Genomic DNA, 19,966 nt, shown 5'->3' on the forward strand with positions numbered 1-19,966 from the left:
AACAGTATCAATCTTATGCCAAGCCTGTGACACAGCACTCCTGAGATAGACCGAGTTATTTACAGACTCCCACTACACCATCATTTCAGCTCAAGGATATATAACTGCTTATGTGTTACAGGGGCTATAGGGGTCCTAAAGCAATCAACAGCCATTGGCTGAAGTGTCAAATGAATTTCAATGGACTGAGTTTCTTTATACACAACTGAACCATTGAATTCCAATACTGTACATTCACCTACTCAGCTGAAGGAGAAGAATGGCTGTGATTGTAGAGGCAGCTCCTAGGCCAATGAAAGAGGGGGATTAAGCATTAGGTAATTGTGTTACTGGAGAGGATTAGATTATAGGAGAGAGAGAGTTAGTGCATGTAGGAGTGGAGACTGAATTGCCCTCTACACTTGTGACAAATGAAGGAAACATACTGTCTTTAATAATAATGGAGCGTTTGAGTTCCTGCCTTTCGTTTCACAAGCTTGTTGAAACTCTTAAGGCAGCATTTATTCTTCAGAAGGATATTGAACATATTTAGAAACATGCATGCCAGACGGTGGTGTTACTGGTAACATACAGTAAGTACACACACACACGGTTTGTAAACGCACTTTCCCAGAATTACAGATGTTTTGCCTGCCAATTCTTGATCTGATGTAACAACTAACAACATTCAAAGTCACTGTATCAGTTACGCTCTCGTCCTCATCTGATCTCCTCTGATCGAAGGAGGCATTATGTAAGGCCAACCAATTTGATTAGTCATCCCCAATGCTTTATTTGCGGCAACTTATCAGGGGAAAAACAACTGTTAAAAGTACAGGCCCATAGTATAATACGTATGTGCTGAAGTATATGTACTTCTTTACACGTTCCCCATCTGCCTATAAGGCCAGTATTGAGCATCAGCAGATAGTAGCCTAAGTTAGAAGGAACATATCCCACTCTTTTGAATCTTCCTTTGAAATGTGGGTAGTACAGGACACTCAGGACTTATGTCATGATAACAACCATATAAAAACCCTGAAACATCACTATGAACTTCAGTAGGCCTACATTTTATACATTTTGATAAGACTCAAAATCAATAGGATACTACCACATCCCAAATGTTCAGTTTAGGGACACTAGCTATAGGCCATGAGCCTATAATTACTGATTCGGTATTGATGTAGAGTTCTTTACGCACAGCTCACTGGCTTACCTCAAATAGTGGTAGGTCAGGGTCCAAATGGGTAAAACTGTGAAGGACCACCGGGCTTTCGTCCTCGCCAACCTCCAGCTTTACCCCATCCCAAATATTTCGCACCTTCCATGTTCCAGCATCAAACATCTCATCGAGGTATCCTGATTTGATGTTTTGCGCATCCGAGTACATCCACATAAAGTGGACCATTGATAAAGGATACGATTATGGCAGGCAATCGCTGCTGTGACAACCTATCTTGGTCGTACATCCATAGTTCCTTCGTATGATAGGCTACAATAACATTATTTTTTACCATGGACCCACCCACACAGTAAAAACGGACTTACATAGACGGAGTATGCTACTGTACTAAAGGCAAGCGCCTCGACCTACTGTACTTGGTAATACATGACTCAGTTACGGAAAGTGCTTCATAGCTCCACCTTTCTTACGGTACCCGTCCCTCGGGGAATCGTTGTTACTATTATGTCGCTGAGGAAACCGTTTCCAGAGAAGGTATTGTATATTGATACATTCGTCCGGTTAAAATGTATTCACTGCATGTATCCATTACGCGCAACAACAGAGGTATTATACCTCAGTAGAAATATAAAAGGATAGAAAACAACTAAAACCTTTCAATAAATCTAATGGATGGACCATAGTCAGTGAAGCATTTTGAAGGCAAGTGAATCCTTTAGACGTTATGTAACTCACAGGGAATGGGTGAGTATAACAGTACAACTACAATTAGTGCTGGGGTATTTTTACAATTGTGCAATGACTCCTAAGCAATTACCTTGAGGTGAGGCAACAACTACAAGTAACATTCAATACTTTTCTCCTTTTTTGAAAACAGCTGGTTATCTAAAAAAGATGATAAGTTTGCCGGTCAAAGGAATGGTATCATTAGGGGTATAATTGTATGTTCTGTGGATGAGTGCTCATGTCATCTCCAACATTGACTGGATAGACAATTTTGATGGTATTTCTCTAGAGTGACACTTCCCTCTGCTGGTCAGAATTGGAACACACTTGGAACCGCTTAAGAACCAAACATTACTACAACACATTGCAAAATACAATATTCAACAACATACACTAATCTAAGTGTGAGAAAGAAAAGAAAAACAGGTGTGACTATGAAAACATCTGCTTTAACAACAGGGGGTGTTTTCTCCAATACATTCCTGAGCCCACATTTTCTCCCATGTCCCATCATTCAGCAGCACAATATAGAGATTACTGGTGCTGCTATGATTCAGATTCACAAATCTCTCCCTGAACAGCTATATGGGATGAGGAGATACAGAAAGAGAGAGGAGAGAGAGAGAGTGAAATGGATGGGGTAGGGAGAGGGAGAGTTGTCAGCATGGAGGTGCAACCAGCTGGCTACCTTTTGCCCTCCTATGATTGAACCACAGTCCATCCCTCTTCCATTTGTCAGGCTTCCTGCTTGAATCAATAAACAGTGTTGTTCTGCTATGGCAGATACCCCAATATGGTTTACTCTCAGTAAGTGCTCATGTACTAACTGTACTATTACAACTAACCTATAACTACAAAATACAGAATTATGATCATATCACACAGAACAGAAACAACAAAGCCAAGCTATTGGATAATATGCCACTGCTAAATGTGAGGAAAACATACTGTATGCACACACGCACATGCTCAGGCTCATAAAAAAATTTCATTTATCAAAGAAACTCAAATATTTCATGCATAATATTGAGTGTATCAGAGTTGATAGCTACCTTTCGGTCTACCTCTCTGCGTCTCACAGTAATGAAGGCAGCCTGGCACATAGACTGAGTCCTACAGCAGTCTCCACCCCTCAGCAGTCCACAGGTCCACTGAGCCCACCACATCACTGCTTCCCTCAGAACCAAGGAATAAGACTGGAGAATAAAACCGGACCGGGACAGAGAACCAAAAGCACGGCTTAGGGCTGTCCCCTTTCCCCCCTCCCCAGTCACAGATTGTTTGACCACCTCAGGCCCACTCCAGTGGGTATTTACTTAAACAATTGTGTCAACACGCAAGAAACTGAACAATAAAATATTAACTTCTACTAAAAAATGATAGGGATTCCAAAAAGCCTGTTCATAGCTTGTAAGAGTGAAGAAACTGTCCCATTGTTCAATTGCAAATTACAACTATAAACGGTACTTTACAGTGCCTTCAGAAATTATTCACACCCCTTGACTTCTTCCACATTTTGTTGTGTTACAGCCTGAATTTAAAAGTAATTACACTGAGATTTGTTGTCACTGGCCTACACACACTACCTCATAATGTGAAAGTGGAATTATGTTTTTCGGAATTTTTACAAATTAATAAAAAATGTATATCTGAAATGTCTTGAGTCAATAAGTATTCAACCCTTTTGTTATGGCAAGCCTAAAAAAGTTCAGGAGAAAGAAATTGCTTAACAAGTCACATAATACGTTGCATGGACTCACTCTGTGTGCAATAATAGTGTTCAACATGATTTTTGAATGACTACCTCATCTCTGTACCCCACACATATAAAGACCAGAGAGGTTTTCCAATGCCTCGCAAAGAAGGGCACCTATTGGTAGATTGGTAAAAAAAAAGTAGACATTGAATATCCCTTTGTGCATGGTGAAGTTATTAATTACACTTTGGATGGTGTATCAATACACCCAGTCACTACAAAGATACAGACCCTAACCCTAACTCAGTTGCCGGAGAGGAAGGAAACCGCGCTGGGATTTTACCATGAGGCCAATGGTGACTTTAAAACAGTTACAGAGTTTAATGGCTGTGATAGGAGAAAACTGAGAATGGATCAACAACATTGTAGTTACTCCACAAAACTAACCTAATTGACAGAGTGAAAAGAAAGAAGCCTGTACAGAATAAAAAAGATTCCAAAACATGCTTCCTGTTTGCAACAAGACAATACTGCAAAAAATGTGGCAAAGCAATTCACTTTTTTTGTCCTGAATACAATGTTATATTTGGGACAAATCCAATACAACACAATACTGAGTACCACTCTCCATATTTTCAAGCATAGTGGTTAGAGGTCGACCGATTATTGGAGGACCAAAAAAAGCCGATACCGATTAATCAGCCGATTTTTAAAATATATTTGTAATAATGACAATTACATCAATACTGAATGAACACTTATTTTAACTTAATATAATACATCAATAAAATCAATTTAGCCTCAAATAAATAATGAAACATGTTCAATTTGGTTTAAATAATGCAAAAACAAAGTGTTGGAGAAGAAAGTAAAAGTGCAATATGTGCCATGTAAGAAAGCTAACGTTTAAGTTCCTTGCTCAGAACATGAGAACATATGAAAGCTGGTGGTTCCTTTTAACATGAGTCTTCAATATTCCCAGGTAAGAAGTTTTAGGTTGTAGTTATTATAGGAATTATAGGACTATTTCTCTCTATACGATTTGTATTTCATATATCTTTGACTATTGGATGTTCTTATAGGCACTTTAGTATTGCCAGTGTAACAGTATAGCTTCCATCCCTCTCCTCGCCGCTACCTGGGCTCGAACCAGGAACACATCGACAACAGCCACCCTCGAAGCAGCGTTACCCATGCAGAGCAAGGGGAACAACTACTCCAAGTCTCAGAGCGAGTGACGTTTAAAACGCTATTAGCGCGCACCCTGCTAACTAGCTAGCCATTTCACATCGGTTACACCAGCCTAATCTCGGGAGTTGATAGGCTTGAATTCATAAACAGCAGAGCTGCTGGCAAAACGCACGAAAGTGCTGTTTGAATGAATGCTTACGAGCCTGCTGGTGCCCACCATCACTCAGTCAGACTGCTCTATCAAATCATAGACTTAATTATAACATAATAACTCACAGAAATACAAGCCTTAGGTCATTAATATGGTCGAATCAGGAAACTATCATCTCGAAAACAAAACATTTATTCTTTCAGTGAAATACGGAACCGTTCCGTATTTTATCTAATGGGTGGCATCCATCAGTCCATCAGTCTAAATATTCCTGTTACATTGCACAACCTTCAATGTTATGTCATAATTACGTAAAATTCTGGCAAATTCGGCCCAAACTGTTGCATATACCCTGACTCTGTGTGCAATGAACGCAAGAGAAGTGACACAATTTCACCTGGTTAATATTGCCTGCTAACCTGGATTTCTTTTAGCTAAATATGCAGGTTTAAAAATATATACTTCTGTGTATTGATTTTAAGAAAGGCATTGATGTTTATGGTTAGGTACACGTTGGAGCAACGACAGTCCTTTTTCGCGAATGCGCACTGCATCGATTATATGCAACGCAGGACACGCTAGATAAACTAGTAATATCATCAACCATGTGTAGTTATAACTAGTGATTATGATTGATTGATTGTTTTTTATAAGATAAGTTTAATGCTAGCTAGCAACTTACCTTGGCTTCTTACTGCATTCGCGTAACAGGCAGGCTCCTCGTGAGGCAGGTGGTTAGAGCGTGGGACTAGTTAACCGTAAGGTTGCAAGATTGAATCCCTGAGCTGTAAAAATCTGTCGTTCTGTCCCTGAACAAGGCAGTTAACCCACCGTTCCTAGGCCGTCATTGAAAATAATAATGTGTTCTTAACTGACTTGCCTAGTTAAATAAAGATGTAAAAAAAATATTTAAAAAATCGGCGTCCAAAATTACCGATTTCCGATCGTTATGAAAACTTGAAATCGGCCCTAATTAATCGGCCATTCCGATTAATCGGTCGACCTCTAATAGTGGTGGCTGCATTATGTTATGGGTATACTTGTAATTATTAAGGACTGGGGAGCTTTTCAGGATAAAACATTTTGCCAAGCACGGGGAAAATCCTAGAGGAAAACCAGGTTCAGTCTGCTTTCCACCAGAAACATGGAGATGAATTCACCCTTCAGAAGGACAATAACCTAAAACACAAAGCAAAATCTACACTGGTGTTGCTTACCAAGAGGACAGTGAATGTTCCGGAGTGGGCGAGTTACAGGTTTGACTTCAATCTGGTTGAGAATCTATGGCAAGACTTGAAAATGGTTCTCAAGCAATGATCAACAACCAATTTCACAAAGCTTAAAAAAAAAAATAGGCAAATATTGTGTAATCCATGTGTGCAAAGCTCTTAGAGACTTACCCAGAAAGACTCAAAGCTGTAATCGCTGCCAAAGGTGATTCAAGGATGTATTGACTCAGGGGTGTGAATACTTATGTAAATGAGATATTTCTGTATTTAATTTTCAATAAATTAGCAAACATTATAATTAAAAAAAAACTTTTACCCCTTTTTTCGTGGTATCCAAATAGTAGTTAAAGTCTTGTCGCATCACTGCAACTCCCGTACAGACTCAGGAGGCGAAGGTCGAGAGCCATGCGTCCTCCGAAACACAACCCAACCAAGCCACACTGCTTCTTGACACAATGCCCGCTTAACCCAGAAGCCAGCCGCACCAATGTGTCGGAGGAAACACTGTACACCTGGCGACCATGTCAGCGTGCATGCGCCCGGCCCGCCACAGGAGTTGCTAGACCACAATGGGACAAGGACATCCCTGCCAGCCAAACCATCCCCTAACCCGGACAACGCTGGGCCAATTGTGTGCCATCCCCTGGATCTCCCGGTCGTAGCCGTCTGCGACAGGGCCTGGACTCTAACCAGGATCTCTAGTGGCACAGCTAGCAACTGCGATGCAGTGCCTTAGACCACCGCGCCACTCAGGAGGCCGTAAAATTTGCAACATTTCTAAAAACATGTTTTCACTTTGTCATTATGGTGTGTGTAAAGGGGTGAGAGAAAAAATATATTTAATAATTTTTTTAATTCAGATTATAACACAACAAAATGTGGAATAAGTAATGTGGTATGAATACCTTCTGAAGGCACTGTATTTCTCTGAACAGAAAATAAAAATGAAATCCCTGGCATCATGTTACCCTGAAATTCCCAGGGTTATTCCTATTCAGCTGAAATTGTGAGGCAAAATGTATATAAGGCCTAACAAAATAGATTATGGCAATTCTATATTTTCATCAGTTAATCAGCTAATGAACTGACAAATGTAAACCGAAAGCAAACATGGTGAGCATAGGCAGTCAAACCAAAAGCAGTGCCAACACTAGTACAGCTTCCTTATGGTGGAGTACAACAACAAGACAAACACGTGAATGAGTTCACCATAAATTACAGGCGTTGTCGTCAATCTCTTATAAAGGTTACACAAGAGCCTAGTTTTAATGGGGCGTTATGTGATCTAGAAGCCGAACAGTTTATTACTGGCCACCCATTCCAAAACAGACTACAACTCTTTGTTAATCATCAGCATACATGGACACACATGTTTTGTTTAATGCGTGGCAGGTCATTGTTAAAAATAGAAAAGAGTAGAGGGCCTAGAGAGCTGCCCTGCGGTACACCACACTTTACATGTTTGACATTAGAGAAGCTTCCATTAAAGAAAACCCTTTCAGTTATATTAGATAGATAGCTCTGAATCCACAATATGGCAAAGGCTGAAAAGCCATAACACATACATATTTTCAACAACAGGTTATGCACTGAAATCTAACAGTACAGCTCCGACAATCTTATTATTATCAATTTATTTCAAACAATCATCAGTAATTTGTGTCAGTGCAGTACATGTTGAGTGCCCTTCTCTATAAGCATGCTGAAAGTCTGTTGTTAATTTGTTTACAGCGAAATGGCATTGCTAGAAAGCTTATAGGTCTGCTGTTAGAACCAGTAAAGGCCGCTTTACCACTCTTCGGTAGCGGAATTACTTTGGCTTCCCTCCAGGCCTAAGGACGAAGACTTTCCTCTAGGCTCAGATTAAAGATATGACAGATAGGAGTGGCTATAGAGTCAGCTACCATCTAGCTTTCCATCTAAGTTTGTCAATAATTTCCCCACCTCTTCCACACTAACTTTACAAAATTCAAACTTGCAATGCTTTCTTTAATTATTAGTTTTTTTTATGCATGAATACGATGGCTCACTGTTAGTTTTTTTTTTCCTGCCTAAGTTTTTCCACTTGGCCAATTAAGTAATCATTACAATAATTGGCAACATCAAATGGTTTTGTGATGAATAAGCCATCTGATTCAATGAAAGATGGAGTTGAATTGGTCTTTCTGCTCATAATTTCATTTAAAGTACTCCAAAGTTTTTTTCCATCATTCTTTATGTCATTGATCTTGGCTTCATAATATAGTTCTTCTTCTTTTTTGTTAAGTTTAGTTACGGGCTTAAAAAAAAGAAGACACCTGTACCATGTCAGAAATAGAGTTGAAATTAATCCAATTTTGAGTTTGCATCCCAATATTACACTTTATATACATCACAGAAGACTGAAATAACAAAACTGACATAGAAACACCGGATTTTCTGTGTGTTTTTTAAAATAACGTTTATTAATTTAAAATATTCATAACATTCGACCCATGAAGCCACTCTGTCATTGGACTGCAGGAAAGGGCTACGAAACGTCCCATTCAAACAGAGTGAAATAACTTCTGAGAACGACAACACTCCTAACTACCTGACCGAAAGAGTCTGCTCTTATGAACGGATGGATTTATTGCTCACCATTATTTCAAGGAGCTGCAGGCCCATTCCGAGGCACTCCTAGCTCGTAGGTCTTAGCATTTAAAAACTTTTTGACAACTGCACTGCAGCTAACTGAGGACCATTTGAAAAGCAACCCCTCTGAGGCAGCTTAACAATACCTTAAGGAGACACCCTATCTAATAGCAGGAAAAAGCAGGGTCTTTCTGATTGGGTTTGGGCCAAGACTGCCAGCAGGAACACAAAGTTTTACGAAATGCCTCTAGTGCAAAGATTCTGTCTTCCGAACTTCTTTGTTCAACATGTAATTGGAAATAAATCATAGACCAGCGGCTACCATAGGGAACAACAAAAGCAACTTCCTCTATAATCAAGTGTAACAGGGTTTGAGCAAGAAGAGCAGGACTAGAGGAAAACAGCTGACACAATGAAACACACAGAGATGGACTTGTCACAGTGAGAAGGAACTAGAGACCAATGTCACACAGTCTATTTCCAAACTCAGTGAATAACAACAACACAAAACCAAATAATTTCCAACACCAACAAAAAGAATGAACCACCAAGTAGCAAGTAATACCATATTTATAACTATGTAATAAACAATAAAAACACATCCACATTCAATAGTGGGCATGACCAACCATGCACAAGAAAAACATATCGAAGTAAACGCACACCACAGGGGAATGGTTGCCTAACTCTACTCTTGGATGTGTGCCAGACACACTGAACAGCTGAACCACCACCCTGGTGGTAGCATACTGTAGCAGACAAACACATCCTCCTTCTCTGAATCACCACCCTCTCTCTCACCCATAAACTCTTTATCTCACATACACACACACAGCCAAAAAGACTGCGACTGAATCAAATAACAACATATGAGCTCTTTCTTACCAGATCATCCAGTATGTTGACAGGGAAGTCAAACATACACATCTTGACTGGCTGAGCCAAGGCTTTGTGAAGGCTGAAGAGGGACTTGGTCTCCATGCTGCTAAAGCACTCCCAAGAGCACAGACGACCGATGCTCCCGGAGCAACAGATCGCTAAACTCCCTCTCGCTTTAACGCTCACTCTGCATCAATCACGCACACACACACAAACAAACAAACAGGAACTCTGGGCTGCAGTTAACAGAAACACCACCACAACTACCACTGTTGCTGCCGCTGCCTCTACTGAAGACTTGAAGGAACCTGTCTGAGAGGGAGAGAAACCCCCTCGGCTCCCTCACCTGCTTCTTCTAGCCTCTCTCTCTCTCTCCCTCCCTCCCCTCTCACTCTCCTTCAGGCGCTACGTTGGGAGAATCTAAATTGTATACTCCTCGCGTCGTCTCTATTCTCTCCTCATCTCCTTCTCAAAACCCATTGGAGGAGAAGGTCAGAGGGGCGGGACCTTTGGCTTTCTCATCCAATAAGTTTTGAGAAGGAGGCGAGAAGAGAGGACGCGAGGAGTGAGAAAATGCGATTCTCCCAGAGTGTTTCTCACAAGGGAATGTCTGTGCTGTCAGCTGCTGCCCTCTCTGCTTTCATCTATTTCATCCTGCAGATGTAGGTAGAACCTCTCATCATTCAGCTGCTTATCCAACATTAGTGGCTGCTTTTTCTTCCTCAGTAGCATTGTAATGTTGTTCACACACCCTTTCACACTGACCATAGCCTGCATAATAAGTACTGTATGCAGAAGGCAGAGAAAAAAACGAATGTGAAATGCAGCAGGTGTGCTCATCTCCCTCTGCCTCAGTCTCTGACTGTGCTGCAGTGGAATGAATGTTAACACTGGAAGCCAAGCTACATTGTTATGTGTAACCAGAGGTGCTAAATAAACAACACATCCAGGGAAAACAAGAGAAATTACTCTGGGGCGAAAGGATGTCGCAATGTGGGCTGTGGTCAAGGCAACATTAGAAGTGTTTTTTTGGCTACATACATTAGAGGTACAATGTGTACACAGTCCATGCATCTTCCTGCATGAAGTACTACTTCTGTTGATGCCCCAGCTACCATCTCTAGTAGCTCCTAGGGTTTCAAACTAACAGCAGAGCTAAAATGAATCTTATGCATGATATGTAGGTCACACGGCTTTTACCTCAAATGGCTAAAGGCTAAAGTAATTTCTTACAAGATTGGAAAAAAAGTTGTTCCTCCCCTGAAGACCGCACATACACACTTGGTACTTTTGTGTACAATGTACAATTCTGGAATATGACTAACGTCCTGTTTCATCATCCACCAGGGGGATTCACGGTAGTGAAATATAAGTTTCAAAAGCATCAACATGTAGTGTAAATCCAATTTGTAAGTCGCTCTGGATAAGAGCGTCTGCTAAATGACTTAAATGTAAATGTAAATGTACAATGCTCATTCAGAGAAGTGAGAAGAGGGTCATTCCATGTCATTTCAGCAAGCCATGACACCCACCATCTCAGATTGTTCTGAAATGGTTTCTGCAGTTAGCAACAGATAAGATAAGCATTCCTGTAACATTATTTGGTTGAAATATAATTTGATCTTAAGCTAATTGACTGCAACCAAATTGGCCCTTTTAATTTGTAGGATTCACATAATATTCAATAAATATAGTACCTAACATCGGAGTTGTACCAAACTTCATCCTACCAATGATTAAGACATGAGGAATCCAAATAAATGGTCAAGAGCCACCCACAGACCCTCCACACCCCACACCCCACACCAAGCCCACCCCAACAGCCATTATACAGTATCAGTCTGATTAGAAAATAAGATTCTCACACATTCACCACTGTATGCTCATCTATGGATTTCCCAAGGACCATATCAAACATAATGGCATAATATGTGTCACTGGAAACTCACTTTGCATCTATGAGGCTTTTGGAGAGTGGAACAAAGTAATGGAAGATGCGGGTTCCTGGCAGAGTTCTTGTGTTATAGTTTTCTGCTATGATGAGTACTGGATTGGAACTGCAGATGCCGTGAATGATGAAAACATGGACGTAAAGTTGAAATTCATGCATCCAAGTTATCCAGCAAGGTCATTCTCTTGGCCAAACATAAAGGACACATGTTATGTACCAAAACCAAGCATCATCTGCACCATTAATGCAACGACCCCTGCAACTGGTCGCCAACATCATTTGGGATGTAGATACATCACTGCAATAGAAGATGCACTAAAGGAAAATAAAGTGAAATAATAAAATGAGATATGAGTAGTCCTCAGCTCTGTTGATGATTTTTCTTTGATGTGTATTTGGGCAAATACATTGTTCTGACTTTAACTCTTCAATCTACATTTATAAATCATTTGAAGGTTCAATCTTGAATTAACATTGAGGAATGGGGGGGGGGATTCTTCACACTTTTCCCCACTAATAGCAGGAACAGCACCCTCTAGTGGTCAGAACCTAGTAATATCAAGTTGTATGATGGTACATAAACCTAACAACTTTAATGATGCATTTCTCTGAAAAGGGGAAAATAACCATAATCAAATTCACTGAATAGATTACATTGTATGAGGAAACAATACTCCTATCTGCAGCTTCATACTACTTGTCAGACATAGAGAATTGGTACTTTATACTAGCCATTGGGGTGGGCTTGGTGTCATCACGTCTTAATCCTTGTTAAGAAGAGGTTTGGTCTAAATCGGTTGTTGCGTACTATATTTATTAAATATTATATGAATCCTATTAATTGAAATGGCAAATTTGTCAAATTGTTGAAATTGTCTTTCAACAAAATGATGTTGCAGGAATGCTTATCTTATCTGTTTCTAACAACAGAAACGATTTCAGAACAATCTGAGATGGTGGGTGACAAAATCCTCTATCTTTTTGAGGTGGAATGACCCAAGAGACAGATTTGAAATGTAAACTAAATCGTAATTCGCAGATAGTATTGTGGTGCAATTTAACATTGGCTATAGGTAGACAGATAGATGGGCAGTGAAAATAGTATATGTGCTATGTTCAATAGAATAAGGTTTGAGACACTGAAAACTGTTTTCAGATGCAGAGATCCACATTGCCTGCCTACTGTAGAAGAGCAGTTGTCATGGAAACTGTACGGCAAAGCTTTCCCTCATGGAGAAAAATCGTGTGGCCAATGCCATGGCTGAATTCATGCAAGTCTTGCCTCAGTGAGGGAGTTCTATTAACTGCGGTGCTCCGGCCTATGAACCGTGACATGAGCGGGCAAAAGCGGGCAAAAGCGTTGAGCGGGAGGAGCACCCTTCTCAAATGGAACAGTAACCTGTGCCACTCGGTCATGCTGTCATCAAGGCAGCATTGTGCATCGTCCAGAAACATACAACATCTCTTTTCCATAAAATATACATTGGATACAGTATACCAAACATTAGGAACACCTTCCTAATATTGAGGTGCACCCCTCCCCCCTTTTGCCCTCAGAACAGCCTCTATTCGTTTGGGCATGGACTCTACAAGGTGTCGAAAGCATTCCACAGGGATGCTGGCCCATGTTGACTCCAATGCTTCCCACAGCTGTGTCAAGTTGGCTGGATGTCCTTTGGGTGGTGGACCATTCTTGACACACACAGGAAAAAGTTAAGCATGAAATACAACTTTTGAGTAGTAAGACATGTATAAAGGCAACAGATACCATTAATAAGAAGGGGCTAGAAGCCACTTATATGGTGAGCTACGAGTGGCTAGGACAGACAAGCCCCATACTATTATGGAGGACTTAATTCTTCCTGCTGCGGCGGATATGGCTGGGACAATGCTGGGGGAAAAGGACTGAAAAACTACACAGACAAGGCCTTCATCAAACAACACTGTTTCACGACGCATCAATGACACGGCAGGAGATGTTTTTAAACAATTACTGCTTTGCATACAAGCCAATGAATTCTATGCATTATAGCTGGATGAGTCAACTGACGTGGCGGGCCTGGCACAGCTCCTGGTATATGTCCGTTACGTTTATGGTGGGGGGTCAATTAAGGAAGGCATCCTCTTCTGCAAAGCACTGGAAACCAGGACAACAGGAGAGGATATTTTTAAAGTACTGGGCAGCTTTGTGACATCAAATGGACTTTGGTGGTCAAGATGTGTTGGTATCTGTACTGATGGCGCAAAAGCCATGACAGAGAGACATAGTGGAGTGGTAATGCGCATGCAAGTAGTTGCTCCCGACGCCACTTGGGTACACAGCAGCATCCACCGAGAGGCTCTTGCTGCCAAGGGAATGCCTGACAGCTTGAAAGACGTTTTGGACACTACAATGAAAATGGTTAACTTTGTTAAAGCAAGGCCCCTGAACTCTCGTGTATTTTCTGCACTATGCAATGATATGGGCAGCGAACACGTAACGCTTTTACAACATACTGTGTGCTGGTTATCAAGGGGCAAAGTATTGACACGTTTTTTTTAAATTGAGAGACGAGCTTAAAGTTTTCTTTACTGACCATCATTTTCACCTGTCTGACCCCTTGCACGATGACGAGTTTCTCACACAACTGGCCTATCTGGGTGATGTTTCTTCTCGCCTGAATGATCTGAATCTAGGATTACAGGGACTCTCTGCAACTATATTCAATGTGAGGGACAATATTGAGGCTATGATTAAGAAGTTGGAGCTATTCTCTATCTGCATTAACAAGGACAACACACAGGTCTTTCCGTCATTGTATGATTGTTTGTGTGCAAATTAACTCAAGCTTACGGACAATGTCAAATGTGATATAGTGAAGTACCTGAGTGAGCTGGGTGCGCAATTACGCAGATACTTTCCCGAAATGGACGACACAAACAACTGGATTCATTATCCCTTTCATGCCCTGCCTCCAGTCCACTTACCGATATCTGAACAAGAAAATTGCAACAAGCGGTTCTGTGAAAATTGAATTTAATCAGAAGCCGCTGCCAGATTTCTGGATAGGGCTGTACCCAGAGTAGCCTGCCTTGGAAAATCGAGCTGTTAAGACACTGATGCCCTTTGCAACCATGTACCTACAGTTGAAGTCGGAAGTTTACATACACTTAGGTTGAAGTCATTAAAACTTCAACCTTTTTTAACCACTCCACAAATTTCTTGTTAACAAACTATAGTTTTGGAAAGTCGGTTAGGACATCTACTTTGTGCCTGACACGAGTAATTTTTCCAACAATTGTTTACAGAGATTATTTCTCATTTAATTCACTGTATTCACTGTAATTCCAGTGGGTCAGATGTTTACATACACTAAGTTGACTGTGCCTTTAAACAGCTTGGAAAATTCCCGAAAATTATGTCATGGCTTTAGAAGCTTCTGATAGGCTCATTGACATCATGGGAAAATCTCTTTGCTTGACATCATGGGAAAATCAAAAGAAATCAGCCAAGATTTGTTGCGTACTATATTTATTAAATATTATATGAATCCTATTAATTGAAATTTAACATTGGCTATCTCAAGACATCAGTCAGGAAGTTAAAGCTTGGCCGCAAATGGGTCTTCCAAATGGACAATGACCCCAAGCATACTTCCAAAGTTGTGGCAAAATGGCTTAAGGACAACAAAATCAAGGTATTGGAGTGGCCATCACAAAGCCCTGACCTCAATTCTATAGAAAATGTGTGGGCAGAACTGAAAAAGTGTGTGCGAGCAAGAAGGCCGCTCAATGACCTGTTCCCTGGACCAACATTGGGACCATCCCTGCTCTGTGGCCTCCTCAGATTCCGTCAACATGCCGTAGCTGTAAGTGGTGACATCAAAGGCATGTTTCCTCAGATCCGCCTCTTACCAGTTGACAAACCGGTGCTACTCTTCATCTGGCAGAACATGCATAGAACTGAAGAACCGAGCATCTATGAGTGGCAGGTCTTGCCATTCAGCACGACTTGTAGTCCCTGTTGCGCCATCTACGCTCTGCAGCAACACGTTCAGGACAACATAGGAGCCAACGAAGAGCTTGTGAAGTTTTACGTGGACAACTGCCTTCAAAGCATCCCCTCTGCCGATGAAGCAAGAAACTTTGCTAATGGACTGTGGCAGTTGCTCCATACTGGAGGCTTTGAGATACGACAGTGGGCTAGCAATGTACCAACTGTCATCAAGCACCTACCACCCGAGGCCAGATCAGAAAGCAGCAAACTGTGGCTTTCCCAAAGTAGCACGCATCTCCAGGAACTAACCCTGTGGCTATGTTGGAACTGCCTCAGAGACTCCTTGGGATACAAGCACAGCACTGTGGAGTGCTCCAAACCTACAATGACGAATATCTACAGCATGCTCACCCTTCAATACAACCCACTAGGCTAAATCACGCCTTTCACAACCCAAGCCAATGTACTCGTCCAGGAGCTGTGGAAAGAAGGGATAGGTTGGGATGACCCCATTCAGCTCAGAGGCTGCTGGACAGATGGCTTGTCTGGGAACAAGACATTCCTGACCTTTTCCAGATGGAACTCCCCAGAACTTACACACCACCATATGCTGACAGTCGACCAGAGATCTGCACATATTCAGTGATGCGTCAGAGAGAGCATATGGCTCTGTTGCCTACATGTGGACTGTGGATGACCAGAAGCAAGTAAACATTTACTTCGTTCTGGCCAGGTCTCGCATTGCGCCAAAGAAGCAGCTGTTGATGCCACGCTTGGAGTTGAGTTCTGCATTCACTGGAGCTCAGCTGGCCAGTGTCCTCCAAGCAGAACTCACCCTGCCCATCGGACAAGTCATCCTCTGGTCCAATTCCACCACAGTCCTTCATTGGCTCAAGTCAGAATCTTGTAGATACAAGGTCTTTGGAGGAACTCGAGTTACAGAGATTCAGAACCTTACGGATGTAGCCAACTGGAGGTATGTGGATACCGCAAACCACCCAGCGGATCACATCACTCGGTCCAGGCCATCATGTCAAACCGGTCTATACCTTCTAACAGTCGTCTGGGTCCCTTGTTTCCTGAGTATGATAAGGATTCGGGACTCCTTAGAGTTGGCTTTAGACTACGAAGAGCAAAGCACCTGGAGATGGATGCTATGCACCCCATCGTCTTGGATCCAAATCATCCGCTGACCATGCTACTCATTCAAGATTTCGACGAGACTCTCCTCCATCCCGGCCCAGAGAGGGTTCTGGCAGAACAGAGTCATAGACACTGGATTCTGCGGGGAAGGGAAGCCATCCGGAAGTTTCAGCACACCTGTTTGCAATGGCAAAGATTGATCGCCAAACCTGAAGTTCCAAATATGGCAGACTTACCTTCTGCTCGTCTGCAACTGTACAAGCCACCCTTTTACTCTACTGGAGTGAATTGTTTCGGACCATTCAAAATAAAAATCGGACGTCGCAACGAAAAGAGATGGGGCATCGTCTACAAATGCATTGAGCAGCCGCTGCACCCACTTGGACCTCCTGGAGAGCCTGGATGCCGATACCTTCCTGATGTCTCTAACATGCTGACCAGACCGGACACGTCGCGTGCGCGAGCGTCGCAAAATACATTTTGAAATCCATGTTATTCAATTATTGCACCCACACTGCTTGCGCGCGCCAACGAGCGTCTGCGACACCAAGGGCTAAAATAGATGTCGTTCCTATTTCTGACGCAGATCGCGCTGCAAGTCCTGCCTCTCCCATCTCCTCATTGGTTTATAGAAGCAGGTACCCACGTGCCATCTCCTCATTGGTTTATAGAAAGACGAACTGTTTTGCCGGTAGTCGTGGTAATACAATGAAAGTTTAGATGCGATCACCATATAATTTAAACGATGAAAAGGCCTGGAAGGAGGAGAGATGACTAGAAACGATTCAGTTGGCCGTTTTATGTGTGGATTAATTGTTGGAGTAGAGATCCTTGTGCATTTCAGGTAAAATAACAACTCAATGTTTATATCCCATGACAAATTAGCTAGCAACAGCAAGCTAGCTAAATAGGACAAATTAACGTTAGCTAGCAAGAGCAAGCTAGCTAGCTAAATTACCATACATGTTTAATGCTTTTCGACCTGTCCCCAAATTAATGTCATTGGTTCAGAGTTTGTTTTGATATTTTAACCTGCGTGTCGTGATCGCGTTTGGTGTGGGGGGGCAAAATAAATTTATGCACGATGGCGCACGCACGCAGCCGGTTTGGGCAAGTTGTAAGACGCTTCATTGCACGTCGAGGCAAGCCTTTCGAGCTTCTTTCGGACAATGGTACGAACTTCGTTGGAGGAGACCGAGAACTGGGAGAGGCCTTCAAAGTGATGGCCCCCCCACCTGAAGGAACAGTTGGCCGAGCAGAGGATAACATTCCAGTTAAACCCGCCAAGCCCTCACTTTGTTGGAACGTGGGAAAGAAAGGTGAACTCAGTGAAGATTGCTCTCAAGGTCATACTCAAGGAACAGACCAACACTGAAACCGTGCTCTGCACTGTGCTTACCGAAGTGGAGGGAATCTTCAACGCAAAACCCCTTGGGTACCTCTCCTCCAATGTCACGGACCCAGATCCCGTCACATGAGCCTCCTACTAATGGGACGCTACAACACATCTCTTCCTCAGATTTTTTATGACTCCAGTAACATCCTAGGGAAACTCTGCTGAAGGCATAGCCAAGTCCTTGCCAATTTATTTTGGTCCCAGTTCGTTTGCTATTACTTGCCAAGTCTACAGGAAAGATAGAAGTGGAGGAAGGATGGAAGAGAACTAACTGTGGATCAAGTGGTTCTCATCGTGGACCCTCAGCTCCCTCGAGTTCTCTGACCTGTCGGGAAGGTGAGTCATACTTACCCCGGAGCTGATGGACGTATTTGGACTGCTGCTATCCAGGTCAAGGGTTAGACTTACCTACGACCAGTGGCCCGGCTGGTGCAGATCCCAGCCATCCTTGATGACGATGCAGAAGAACCTGTCACCTAGAACAGACTTTCCATCTGGTTAGAATGTCGTAGCAGACATTCGGGGCGGCTGTGTAAGAAAGCCTGTCCCTTTAAGAACTCCGTAATGACATCACAGCTATCACAAGCTGGCAGAGTGTTTAGTTCATTACCAAGTGCAGCTCGCCACCTACTGCTGTGAACACAAATCTCAGTTTTGGACATTATTTCCTTTCTGACCAATTTATTCATCACTGTGCATGAACACCAAAACTGTAAGTAAGACCACATCTTGTATGGATAAACAGTTAATTGGATAATCACAGCTGATTGACATGGCACAGAATTGCAAACATTGTTAATCTCCAATCAACATTAAAGAACCCTAAACTGAGGATCTGTCTCTCTAACCGTCTCTCTAGTCTTATAGGAGTACAATGTCCATAACTTCACCTACTCAATCAGTGTATAAGTTCCAGAGGCATTACCCTCTAATTCACAACCTGTAGAAACATTTGAAGAATTATCAATGAAAACAGGATGCACCTGAGATACATTTCGAGTCTCATAGCAAAGGGTGTGAATACTTATGTAAATAAGGTATTTCTGTTGTTTTAATTTTTATAAATTTGCAAACATTTATAAAAACCTGTTTTCGCTTTGTCATTATGGGATATTGTGCGTAGATTGATGAGGGATTTAAAAAAAATCTATTTTAGAATTAGGCTGTAACGTAACACAATTTGGAAAAAGGGAATGGTGTCTGAATACTTTCCGAATGCATTGTATATGCCCATATATGCATATATACTGTGTGTATCCAAACATACACTATATATACAAAAGTATATGGACACCATTAAAATTAGTGGATTCAGTTAAATCAAATCAAATTTTATTTGTCACATACAAATGGTTAGCAGATGTTAATGCGAGTGTAGCGAAATGCTTGTGCTTCTAGTTCTGACCATGCAGTAACATCTAACAAGTAATCTAACAATTTCACAACAACTACCTTATACACACAAGTGTAAAGGAATGAATAAGAATATGTACATAAGAATATATGGACGAGCGATGGCCGAACGGCATAGGCAAGATGCAGTAGATGGTATAGAGTACAGTATATACATATGAGATGACTGATGTAGGGTATGTAAACATTATATAAAGTGGCATTGTTTAAAGTGGCTAGTGATACATTTATTACATCAACATTTTTATTAGTTATTTCAGCCACAACCGTTGCTGACAGGCCCATTACTGAAGAGCTCAGTGACTTTCAACGTGGCACCGTCATAGGATGCCACCTTTCCAACTAGTCAGTTTGTCAAATTTCTGCCCTAGTAGAACTGCCCCGGTCAACTGTAAGTGATGTTATTGTGAAGTGGAAACATCTAGGAGCAACAACAG

At 41.8% G+C, this 19,966-nt stretch overlaps 1 protein-coding gene across 5 annotated transcripts in view; it reads right to left on the reverse strand.

The window, feature by feature from the left end:
• The window catches only part of LOC139545567 (ral guanine nucleotide dissociation stimulator-like), a 43,781-nt gene that overhangs the window by 20,120 nt on the left and 3,695 nt on the right, over positions 1 to 19,966 (reverse strand). For 2 of the 5 annotated variants that reach the window (XM_071353496.1, XM_071353495.1), the window contains exon 1: positions 1,199 to 1,543. The exons of 1 other annotated variant lie outside the window; for it this stretch is intronic. In XM_071353496.1, coding sequence (XP_071209597.1) covers positions 1,199 to 1,390 — 192 coding nt within the window. In that variant the 5' untranslated portion in view covers positions 1,391 to 1,543. Of the gene's footprint in view, positions 1 to 1,198; positions 1,544 to 2,943; positions 3,058 to 9,656; positions 10,065 to 19,966 lie in introns of those variants that run through there. 2 more of the 5 variants (XM_071353498.1, XM_071353497.1) reach the window with 2 other exon arrangements.

This window comes from Salvelinus alpinus, chromosome 19 (genome assembly GCF_045679555.1).
Source record: "Salvelinus alpinus chromosome 19, SLU_Salpinus.1, whole genome shotgun sequence".
Classification (NCBI taxonomy): domain Eukaryota; kingdom Metazoa; phylum Chordata; class Actinopteri; order Salmoniformes; family Salmonidae; genus Salvelinus; species Salvelinus alpinus.